General features: G+C 40.5%; 1 protein-coding gene across 1 annotated transcript in view; it reads right to left on the bottom strand.

Moving 5' to 3' along the window:
* The window catches only part of HMGCLL1 (3-hydroxy-3-methylglutaryl-CoA lyase like 1), an 81,391-nt gene extending 72,445 nt beyond the window's left edge, over positions 1-8,946 (bottom strand). The window contains exon 1 of the mRNA XM_082047883.1: positions 8,811-8,946. Coding sequence (XP_081904009.1) covers positions 8,811-8,927 — 117 coding nt within the window. The 5' untranslated portion in view covers positions 8,928-8,946. The remainder of the gene's footprint in view (positions 1-8,810) is intronic.
* Positions 8,947-12,937: the final 3,991 nt, after the last annotated feature.

Genomic DNA, 12,937 nt, shown 5'->3' with positions numbered 1-12,937 from the left:
ATATGTCAAGGTCTGCATATGCATTATGATGTGCATTGGCACACATTGTAAGGTGGTACACATTCCTCAGCAAATTCACAATACCACACACCATATTTAATACACATATCTCTTTCATACTTCATCTATTTTTTAAAATATATGTTTGGGGGAAAAGAAGAATGCTGAAGAAAATATTTCACCTGTGTTAAATGAATGAAAGAGCTAAACAATAGAAAAGAGTTCAACACAGCCTGAAGTACTAAATAACTACTTTTCTAAAGTCCCCCACAGTTTCTTTAAACATAACTCCTTCCACATTTGACACATCAAAGGATCTCAATAACCTTCAATTCCTAACATTTCAGAGAATCATTACCTTGGTTAAACGCCTCAAATATTTATGTTGTGAAAAAGCACAGCGTGGCAAGGGCTCATTTCAGCTTTATCTCTGAACTGTACTGGTGCTGAACCAGTTTCCCATTGTGTGATATTCACATAGAAACTGAAATTCAAGCACACACTTTCACAAACACGTGAATCTTCCAACTCAGGTGCTGCAAGAACTGGAGATACCTTTTTGCTCTGAAACATCAGGAGGTCCTGTCAGTAAAACTGAGAGAAAATAGGTGTAACTTCATCCTAGGTACCCAGCATTTCACCTTTAAGCCAAGTCTAAGTGAAAAAAAAAACCAAAACTTGCTAACCAAGCCACTTTACATATGACTGTTACTACTAGTTATTAGTCACTTCATCAGACAGTTCAAAGATACAAAATTTGATTAATTAGGAGCAGTAAATGTTTGCTCTATGAAAACTTCCATGCCTGACTAACTCGCAAGTCTTACAGTTGTCTTATAAGGCACTTGTGAGATTTCCTTACCCAAACTAGAAACTAGAATATCCATAAATTGTAAATAAAATACTTATTAAAACCTGAGACAAAGAATATTGCCATTTATTTCAGTAGGAATTAAATTTGGATCTAGTTAATCTTAGACAAGTCACTTATCTTCGCTCTCAGCCAAGGCAATGAGCAAATTAATTAAGAAGAATGACTGCAAGATGTATGAATTTTAAAATGATGATTTGACACATGGGGTGTCTGAAATTAATCTTTTTCCTTGAGCTGGCAAGACAGGAAATGAACATCACTGTGCCCATATGTAGTCTTTGAAAGAGGTGGAGGTGGGACAAGTCAAAAATCGGATCTCATCAAAAAACAGATGTTGGGTCTGAGTAGAAATTTCCTGTGCGTTTAATTCCCAAATTTGCAGAGTGAGATCTGTAAAATCCTTTACAGTATTTCCATCTGTATTATAAAGTTCTAGACCCACATAATAATCCCAATATAACATAAATCTGCATCAACTAAAAAACTCTTGTTATCTTTCCACTATTCACAATCCAACAGCACAAAAGAACCTAAAGTCAGTGACTCCATTTAGGTCAAACTTACACTTTATTAACTTCTAAAACCCTGTTTAGCACCATTACCCAAACAAGTACTTAGCCTATTCAGACTTCTTCAACATTTTATCCACCAGTGTTCTTGAGCTCTTATTCTGCCAGCATAAAGACTACTTGGTTGAAAAAAAAAGCATGAGTCTACTGACTGGATCTTCTAAAGGGGAAACTCCTCTTGACTTCAAAGAAGATTTTTGAAAGAGCTCAGCATTGAACTCTCTCACTTCGGTTAAATTTGGTGGGAGTGTACTTTTGTGTTTTATTTACTAACATTCAGTGTCAGTATGTATAAAATGTCATTTATCATTTCCAAAGTCATCAAGAAAAGATACAGCATGCTGATATGAACTTAATAGTTTATAATTTAATTCTGAATTACAGTTAAAGGAATACTTTCTACTTCATTCTTCTATTTATTTTATCTTTGTAATAACTTTGTAGCTTTACATCTTATGAACATTAAGAAAATAAACGCTGCTTGTGAATATGCAACAGAACAAAAAAAGTCCCATTCCAGCAGTGTATTCACCAAGAAAAAGATCTACTGTGTTCTGTATTGACAAGGCCTCTATGTGTAGAATAATATGAAGGGCTGGAAATCAGGAACTTCAAAGTCTCTTAGTGATAAATTACTTAGTCTTAAATTACATGAAGACAACGTAAAATCTAAATACCTTGGAAGCTCAGAATGAAAACACAGAATGAGGTAAGAACAGCAGGTAAAGGAGGGAGACATAAAAAAAAGATATCAGACCTTGGCCCTATGCAATTAATAAACTTTCTCTATATTGATTTTAATAATTATCTTTAAATAATGTAATCCTTTTAAAAAGTCAAGAAACAAGAACTCTGCAATATAAACTCGGGGACCTCTATCTTCTTTTTTCTCTATTAAAACCATACTTTATAAGCAATTTTCAGCAGATTAAAAAAAAACCCTGAATGTACAGTATGATGCTGACACACCTGAGGGACAAGATGTCATCCAGAGGGACCTGGACAAGCTTGACAAATGGACCCATGCAAACCTCATGAGGTTCAACAAGGCCAAATGTCCTGCACATGGTCAGGGTAATCTCCAGTATCAATACAGGCTGGAGGATGAAGGGACTGAGAGCAGCCCCGTGGAGAAGGACTTGAGGGTACTGGTAGATTAAAGATTGGACATGAGCCTACAAGGTGCACTTGCAGCCCAGAAGGCAAATCATATCCTGGGCTACATCAAAAGAAGCGTGTCCAACAGGTTGAGGGAGATGATTCTGCCCCTCTGATCTGCTTTGGTGAGACCCCACCTGCAGTTCTGCATCCAGCTCTGGAACCCTCAGTACAGGAAAGCCATGGACTTGTTGGAGAGGGGTCAGAGGAGGCCACCAAGATGATCAGAGGGCTAGGACACCTCTCCTGTGAGGACAGGCTGAGAGAGCTGGGGTTGTTCAGCCTGGAGAAGAGAAGGGTCTAGGGAGACCTTATTGCGGTACTTAAAAAGGGCCTATATGAAAGATGAGGGCAAACTCTTAAGCAGGGCCTGTTGCGATATGACATGGGGTAATGGTTTTAAACTAAAGGAGGGGAGATTCAGGCCAGACATTAAGAAAAAATTTTTTACAATGAGGATGGTAAAACACTGACACAGGTTGCCCAGAGAGGTGGTAGATGCCCCATCCCTGGAAACATTCAAGGCCAGGCTGGACAGGGCTCTAAGCAACCTGATCTAGTTGAAGATGTCCCTGCTCATGGCAGGGGGATTGGACTAGATGAGCTTTGAAGGTCCCTTCAGACCCAAACTATTCTATGATTCTATGTATTTCTTGAATATTGTAGCTGTCATAATAAACACATTTGCTATACTCTTGATAGCAAATTTTTATAGTACTTCTTAAAATAAATAAATAAAATTAAAAAATGAAAATAACCTAAATCATTATTTAAGGAGAGCCTGCAAACATGAATTTGTTCCTGGAATATATAATTACATGGAGACGAAAAGAACATGAAATATAGGAGTTTTCAAATCAGTTGCTCCGAGGTGTAGCTAAAAAATTAATATAAAACAGACATGCCTTCTCCTCCCAGGTAGCATAATACTATATACCTCATTTTTTATGCTGTAATTTGAAACAAGAATCAACCATCGAATATAAGAAGTGGTTAAGACGAATACACATAATTGTCATATCGACTGTAGTTTTCATTGTTATTCTGGAGTTACGTTAAAAATACATTTGAGATTCTCCTAGCATATGTTTAAATCATTATATTATATTGCAAAGTCTAAACTAGCAAATTAAAACTGCAAAAGTAAGACACTTGTGTAGATCTCTTGATCCCAGGGTGTGAGACAGTGAGGAGATGAGAGGATCTTACGCTATGTGTTTTAGGTCTGGATATTTAGGCATGTAGCGTATAAAACATTGCAGCCTAGGCACTGAAACAGAAGTTAGCTGTCTAAATCAGAGAAGTCAAGATTTTTTTCATTATTATACATATTTAGCATGTAGAATTTGTGTTCCTCTCCAGTTATAAAACTGACAATAATGCACGCTGTGCTTTCCAATGATAATATACTCAACAACTGTTAATAATTCTGGATATTGCATCCCACGTGACAGCGTAAATCTGTGACAGAAATCCTACAAGATAACATAGCACACATTAGCATCATTTAGATAGATTTATGCCTCCTAGGATCACAGCCAGAGTCAGCAGCGCAAGAGTTTAGAGTTTTATTTTTGCTTTGTTTGTGGTAGATGTAGGCAGCCCTCACCAAACCATGTAACTCTTAATATACTCCTAAGATACTATACCTCTTAGTGCACCTAACTAGTGGTACATTAAAACACAACAGTCTAAAACAAAGATGCTTATTATTTAGCTATGTTTAGCCATTGTTGTCTTGTAGAGTAGGATGCACTGATTTGAAGTGGCAGAAGATGAATATTCACACTGAAGCTGAGGCTCTGACCTTAATTAATTCTATTTTTCAAAAGTATTGTAAGCCAGACAATGTAATTAAATATGTATTTTAAATTTTCTCTATTTTACATCACTTAAATAGCTAGTCCTCTATTTCTTGTTACATAAACTTTAAAATCTCTTAAGAATCCAATCTTTTTCACTACTATGGAAACCACATCAGAGAATCCTTTTTCTATACCTAAATCATATAGGTTATTCATCCTCATTATTTTGATTAGAAAGGTGTTCAGGAATGTCACCACTTGATACGTAGCTTTTAAATTTCTACTCTGTATTTAATACATAGACGTATTTTAAGTACTTGTTTATGTGTGGTAACATATTCCTTTATTTTAAGCAGTTCTTTCCTTTTCTTCTCTCCCTGTCTGTCCATACCCCAGATCTTAATACCAGATATCAAACAAATCCAAGTCATTTTACATTTCATCTCCATTTTTGTGATCATTCCAGTGGTGCAAGACCTAGCTTGTCCAGCTGGAATTCAATTTCTTGAACATGACTAGCCAAAATTGAACAAGCTTCAGATACAGTCTTTTGCAACGGCACTACATTTCCCTGTTTGACTGGAAATACTTGATCTGATATATTTGAGGACTTGATTCTTTTAACAGCTGTACTGTATTGGCAGCTCATAGTCCTCCTATGATTTGTGAGTATTCCAAGGTTCTTCTCTTTTTCTATTGCTTCTAACTGATAATGTCACAGTTTCTAGTTTGGGTTATTAGTCTCAAGGTACCTAATCATTCCATATCCTTGAATTTCATCCCAGTCTACTACACCACTTCTTTAGCCATTCAGCTCTTCCCTGCTCTGTCCTTAGCATATTACTGATGCATTAACACTCCCTTTTAACTTAGATGAAAACAGAGCATTAAGTCTGTAGGATGAGACCAACATCAGTTGCTCTCAGACCATTTCACCCTCCAGCCAGAAGGTTCCTGCTAAGCTAGAGGACAATCATCAGCAGTGGATGAACAACCAGCCTCCCTTGCTGTTGCTCAGCCTGAGCTTTTTACAAAACAGAACATAAAGTACATTACAAACTCCAGACAAGTGCTATGAGTCACCATCAGCTGCAAACCTGATCACTGCAGAAATCTCCCTAACACTGCAACATCTACTGCCATCTCCTTTCCAGGTAGATCCTATTATGTTTCTGATATAACTACATGTCCTTAGCAATTTCTCATGTAGCTATAGCTCCTATTTAATAAAATTCATCAGACCTTTAATATTAAACTCATCAGACCTGTTAATAAAAACAGTATACACTGAGGTAATGCTAAGAGAATTAATCAGAATGAGGATCCACAAAATCACAGAATGTTAGGAATTGGAAGGGACCTCGAAAGATCACCTAGTCCAATCCCCCTGACAGAGCAGGAACATCCCCTTGTATGAAACATATAAGACAGTACTTCTGAAGCAAACAAAATTAAGAAATTAAGAAAATGGAATAAAATGAAGATACTGCAACAGTAATGCAGAGTCCCATCGACTACTCAGGTGTTCAATAGTTTTTTTACATAATATAGACTAGTCTAAGTAAGAGTGAAGCAGATATTAGTAAATTCTACTATGAGATAGCAGAAAATTATATTTACTTTCTGTCTAGCCATTAGCACAATTACTTTTGCTTTTTACCTCTCCTTTTCAATAAATTTGCTCCTCAAGCAACCTTATGTTATAAACTCAAATGCAGCTGTAAACATGCTACAAAATTGTTGGCTAAATGAAAGAGGAAAATTAAGGGGAAATAAAGACTACCACATCTCACTACTCACTTAAGGACCTATTCTTTTGCCTCTAATACAGCTTCAAGTGGTTAAACCTGGACCTATACAAATAAATCAGCACAGCATATAATCAAATTTTTATATATTTGGGACTTTTGTACACAAAATTGAGTTATTTTAGTTTTACAAGAGCCTCAGTAGCAACACTCTAATAACACCTACCTCTTACTGTGTGTTTAAAGAAGAATACTGAAAAACTCCTGAAAAGATTTCAGCAAGAAAATCAACACCTTATTTTCCTCAGCCATGAAAGCACTAAATTATTTCTGGAAAACTGTTCCTTCACCTTAAACCCCTTCCCCCTACTTTATTTCTCGGTGTACCCAAATAAACGTGATTACTGTGGTGCTCCCATAACTGACTTGCATACCTTAGTCAAAACAAACAAACAAAAACCACTTTTAATAATCACCACTCAAGCTAGTATGTTTCTAGATCCCAGGAAGAGGAACATGTTTTTCCTTGAACAGGATTCCCACAGAATGCACTCAAGCATAAGGAAAACCTTTATGGGTTGTTTAAGTATCCACATCAGAGTAATGGAAATCTGAAGAGATTCATGTAAGTAAAGGAAATTATTAAAAAAATCTCATAAAAACCACAGTGAGCCAGTGCAGAAACAAATGTTAAAACATTAACAGTGACTAATTCTGGACTTATTCGTGTCAATGGGCTCAGTAGACTGTGCAGCTTACAATCACATCAGTGTGCACAGGGAGGATAAGCAGCAAATTCTCATGTTTGCTGTTTACTGAGGAAGACATCTTTCTGTATTCTTGGAGGAAGAAAAGTGCTGATGAAAATGAATGAAGAGTACTGCAAAAATGAAGCAAAAGTTACAGGCATTCATTACAATACGGAAACCCTTATTTTTTGATCTATGATTTCCTGGCAATATATTATAGTATTTGACTTCACACCATTACTGTTGCAAAAGCCCTTGAACCTTGCAGATGCCTTGTCTGACAGGGGGCAGGGACTGACACAATCAAGTGGAATATCAAGGTACTTCAAAGGAATTTTTGAAAAATATTCACATCTTTTGAAAGAAAATGACACATCAAAATGTAGCAAGAGCACATGGAGAGGATTATAGTGCTTCGCTTCATGGCTAATACATAAAAGTCCTTTTATTCTAATTCATTTATTTTTACAGTAAGAAAACATTTTTTCACTTTTAAGCAAACAACTATTTTCTTTCCCATAATTCGGTATTGGATAGACCCTATTCTCAGGGAATTGTGATAGCTGGAAGTTGTATAGAGCTCACCTATACAAAGCTCTGTGCTCTCAACAGTATTTGAGTATTCCATATATGTAGGTTTTGAAATATCAAGCTCAGATCATCTGAAGCGAAATTAAAATGCTGCCAGCTCTCATGGCACTCAGAACATTGTATTTTTCACAATCTGCCCAGCCCTGAAGCTACAGTGCTACCTAATAATTAAATTTCACTTTCAGATGGTGAAAAAAAATGGACGATGTACCCCTGGTATATCTGAAAGATGTAGAAAACAGAAGAAAGGTGCAATGAACAAAAAGTACATTTTTTTAAGACATGATTTTTAAATCAGTTTCGTTCTAGGCTTGGCTCATGTTTTTTAATTGTTGAAGCACTAATTGATTCCTGGAGTTTGACTTGGAATGAATGTCAGTTGAGACACAATATGGCCTAACAATAAGCGTGTGCTTATAGTAAAGGTAATGTCATGCTCAGAATTATTTCCTTTTTTGAGTATTTCATATTGACATCTTCCTCCAATGTCCTTCCAGATGTATGCAGCCTCTCCCTAAAAGGTAGACTTCACTTTCCTTCAATTATTTCCTTCCAAAGCCAGGATTAGCCCAGTCATGGCCTACGGTCTTCATCTGGCCACCTGCCCACCTACCTCCTCATCTAAGGTCCTCTCCAACTCCCCACTATCTCCAGCCACTCTCCAGACCTGTTGGTAGCTGACAGACGGGAGGGTGAGCAACCACCCTCCCTCCTCCCTCCATGAGGATCTCACTGGCCGTCGGAGCACCCCAGGCCTGACGCGGGCGCAGCTGCTCTCGAGGAGCTGAGGGCTCTCCTTCCGCACCCTCAGGGCTCTAATGACCTTCCACCCGACAGCGGATGGGCTTACCACACTGCAGCCTGAGAAACACAAACTCTGGGGTGCAAGTGCAATACTTTGGCCTCGCCAAAATATGTGTCACCCTACAATGTTATGACTTTTCACATAGTGGATTATAAAAGGTGAGGGTGACATAGATGAGTGGATTTCTTTAACACTGCCTCGTCCCTGCTCCAGCGGCACTGGAGATGCACACCTGTGTGCACTACCAGTCAGAGAGTTTATTAACAAAACTAGCCGCCTTCTCAGATACTGCCCACGAAAGGCCAAGCGGTGTGTGTGGATGAGAGAGCCCGTTACCCTCGGCGGCGAGCCGGGCGCAGGCAGGGGGCAGCAGGGAGGCGGGGGAAGTGCGTCAGGGGCGGGGGGCGGCGGCGGGGTCCCCCAGGCCTGACGGGCCCAGGCCTCCCCCTGGCGGCGGCCGCGCCTCGGAGGCCGGGGGCCATCCCAACCCTTCACCCCCGCCCGGCGATACCTGCCCGGGGTGCGGAGGCGCAGGCGGCGGCACGGCTGGGTCCCCGATCCACAGCTGCTCCTTGAGGAGGTGCTGGTAGCTGAGGCAGTGCTTCAGCGCCGACGGCACCGTGCCCATGGTGCGGCGGCGGGGCGCTCTCCCGGCAGCCAGCCGCAAGGTCGCCGCAGCCTCCCGGCCCGCGGGGCCCCGCGCCCGCCGCAGCCACTGGCTGCAGCCCGGCCCCGAACAGCGCCTGCGATTGGCGGAGCTGCGTAGCCCGGCGTGCCGGCATCCCACATCCCCGCCCGCGGCTGCTGCGGCAACCGCCGACACAGCCCGCCGGGCCGACAAGCGCCTCCAACCGCCTCCAACCGCCTCCAACCGCCGCCGCTCCTCACGTCCCGCTCCTCACTTTCCTGGGCGCTGAGGGCTCCCGCAGAGGAGCCCCGGCAGTGTCTGCCCACTGTGGTGCGGGCTTGGCCAGCGCCACCGCAGCCCGTCACCGCGGGCGGCGGGAGAGACCCTGAGGAGCCTCGGGGATCCGGCGGGCCCGCGGCTCGGGGTGGGGGCACAAGCATGGGGCGACCAGCTCTGCAGCCCTCCTGACACTCGCGCACCCGGAGGAAATGGGGCCCAGCATGGGCTTTCAATGCTTTTGGCAGGAGGCTTGAAGGGAGAGGAGCGAGGAGAAGGGACGGGGCTGCTTGGAGACCAAGCCCGCTTGCCCTGTTTGGATCCGGGGCCTGTGCAAACGGTGTGGAACAAAACCCATCCTGCTGACTCGGCCGTTCAGGTGGCAGCAGATCTTTGACAGGAGGCTTTAAGTGCACACTTGCATTTATGCTTTTCATTTGAGTAGCAGAAACTTAGAACACACCAAATGGAATACTTTTCAGGTTTTAACAGCTCTCTCAGAAGCAACAGGTTATATTTTGTCATCTCCTTCAGCATACAGTGTGTCAGCCAACTTTCCAAACTACTTTTCCAAATTGCTCTCAAGTATGCATTGGAAATTGTTTCTGGCTCATTCCTTTTCCGGGGTATCAGTGATTTTTTTTGTTAAATTCACTAACCTTGCCCTTGGTCATTTTCTGCAAAAGATTTATCAGGTTTACAGCCAAGTCTCTGTTTCAGTCGTTCACTGATAGACATGATTCTCTTGAAACACCATCTTTTTCTTTTGCTGTTTTGCATTTCAAGCTTGCTGTTCCATGCATCCAAACCCCTCCATGTTTCTGAGTGCCACTGTAAACCAAAACTGGATGCTGATTGAATGGCTGGGAAATTTTTGTTTTTCAAGGATGACAGTTTTTCAGAAATAAAGTATTTAAAATACAATTAATTTTAAAATGTATTTTTAAATATTGCTAGTGGGCATCTCTGGAATTTCAGTCTGGCCGCAGAAAGGTGCAAGGGGGTTTCTCTGCTGACTGCGATCTGAGGCAGCTAGTGTGTTTTCTTCCTTCTTCCAGTAAAATGTTTGTGAATTCAAAAGTCTTAGATTTTCACAGCTAAAAGTTCTGCTAAGTTTCCATTAAATTTTGACTTTGAGTACTTGCTTTGGTCTTGTAACCTGTGTAGCTAGAGGTGAAAAGTACAAAGGCTGGCCATAGAATTTAGCCTTTTTCTTTTGCCTTCCAGTGAGAGACAGTTAATCTATGATGTGGTACATGTGAAGAGAAAAGCACTTTATTGAGGTAAATAATTTTGTTTGGCACTTATCATAGTGAGTTTGAAATAGGCTGAAAAATGCAACAGTGTGGAAGTTAGAGTATTCCTGTGTATAAAGTATACTTCTCCTAACTACCTGACCTGTTCTCAAGTTGCTCCAATACCAAACTTCATATTCCCTTTAGTCATCTTTCTCACAAACACCTCCAAAAATAGGTTCATTGTAACACTCTTTAGGTACCTTAGACATCAAACTGCTACTTTCTCCACATTCAATCCCTCCTAACAGCATTGCTTCTTTGTCTGTCACTGTTGTTATAACTACGAAGGATTCTGCCAGAATTGAATGCCATTTTTGTAGGGTTTGAAGCTTCAGCATGTTCATCCAGCCTTAGTCGACTGTGACCATTTTCTGACACAAACCTGCTTTAAGTCTCAGAGTGCCACTGAATATGCTGAAAAGGTGCATCTTTATGAGAAACTCCAGTGTTGTTGGGCAGAGAAAGAAAATACATCATTATAAAGTAATCCCAAATAAACTGGATTCTTTTGTAACAGTTTCTCATTGTGTTTTCTTTTGTACCTCTCATTCTCCCTGAAATCAGAATTTGTTTTACACCCTTGCCAGTTTAGCACTGAATTTATCAAGCAGTGCTTGTATTAGTAATTCCAATATGTGCAGTTGTTTCAAAATCAAGAGACATATAAATAAAACACAGTAAGCTGAAACTCTCATGTTTCTTGGGAGAAAGATGTGATAATATATCTCCCAAAAAAGCACGATGTGTCAAAAGTCTTAGAACTAAACCAAACTGTTATTCCTAAACAAGAGTTCATGTGGGCACAGTGTGACAGCTGCTCCGAGAAGAGCGTGTCTCAGGCAGGTGCAACCATGCTGATACTGCTCCTCGCTTGCAGGGGCTACAAAACTTCACCCCCCTTTGTGAGTTAATGTGAAGGTAGATATGGTACAATATGCGGTTTAACCTTGTCTGCTTTCTGTGGTAGTACCAGTATATTTGCTGATAGAAACGTTTGCAAAATCATGTAAAGAATAATGGAGACTTCTGGCAGATCTTTCTGTAACAGCACATGGGCCTCTTGTGGTCTGGACCTTTATATGCCCTGTGCTGTTCCTTATTTTGATTCTGCATATTTTTTTTTTCAACAATGGCATTTTGGAACAACTTCAGTTTACTAGAACACATGGAAGGACTCAGATGTGTTTAGTGCTGTATCAGGATAGTGAAAAGATATTGCACATGACTGGCTTTTGGCTTTCCATCTGTCTCTTAAAACTACTTATCGTTCTCATACCCCTCTGAATTTATCATTGTCATTGGCTCACGCTGCATTCTGGTCAAAGGTTTTAAAATGTTTATTAAAAGGAATGCTTTTTGCTAAAATAAATAATCTCTCATAAAAGTCATGCCACCAAGCCTACCAGATGAGGAGAACTGGCAGATTTATGCAATATGCAGAGAAACTTCAAATATTACCATGGGAGATGTTTCTGTTCTCCTTATTGTTCCCATGCAGTTACACAGGTAGTTGGCAGTCAGATCATCAGGACTGGAAACATCAAGCTGCTGGGTTTCCTGCAGTGTGACACAGAATCTTGGCCAAGAAGGGCATGGTAAAAAATAGGTTGATTGTTTACAAGCATCTAAAAGAAAATAAGAAAGTTGTTTCAAGAGTGATTTGATGACAGCGAGAAGGACAGAATCAGAAGCAAGGGAGCTATTCATATTGCTGATAATCGTGAGTGCCAAACTGGCAAGCGGCCAAGATGCCTACCAGGCAGGGATCAAAGACACATATGGTGAGTCTCAAACAACAAATAAGCCATAGAATTCTGGCAAGCGTTGCAGGAATAATGTGCTCCAGGCCTGACAAAGAAGATGAGGGCTAAAGAAGAAACAATGGGGCTACCAACAGTGAATCATACCTCAGGGAAAGCAAAGCTTTCATCATTTCAGTTTTATTGGAGAAAAATGCAGATAACTTCTCACATATGGTAGGTCTGGTTGATCTAAATTGATGGGAAGTGTAACACAATGTTAAAAAAGATTCTTTACAGTTGTGGCAGTAAATCAGTGTTCCATTAGCAGCAGCATCATTCAGAGACGGCATTCTTCAGAGAGTTAGTAATAGATTTACTTTGCCAAAGTAAGAGTACACCCCAGGTGATAGACACCTGGCATTTGAAACAGACACAATCAAGAAGAAAGTCCAAGTTACGTCTTGCCAGATGTTAGGTCCTGTTCTTTTCTGTTCTTTTACTAATTCAGTCAGATGGCAGGTTTATTCCAGCTAGCTCACAAAGTAAAACACACAAACAAAAAACCTGAAACACTTCTATTCTCATACTACTAGACAGCATTAAATAGGAAAAGAAGGAAATTCTGTGAGCTTAGACATAGTTTCATAATCACAACTGTTATACACCTACACACGGAGTCGTAAAAGAAAGGGAT

Source organism: Streptopelia decaocto (assembly GCF_964273445.1).
Source record: "Streptopelia decaocto genome assembly, chromosome: 3".
Classification (NCBI taxonomy): domain Eukaryota; kingdom Metazoa; phylum Chordata; class Aves; order Columbiformes; family Columbidae; genus Streptopelia; species Streptopelia decaocto.
This window is presented reverse-complemented; position numbering and strand designations above follow the sequence as displayed.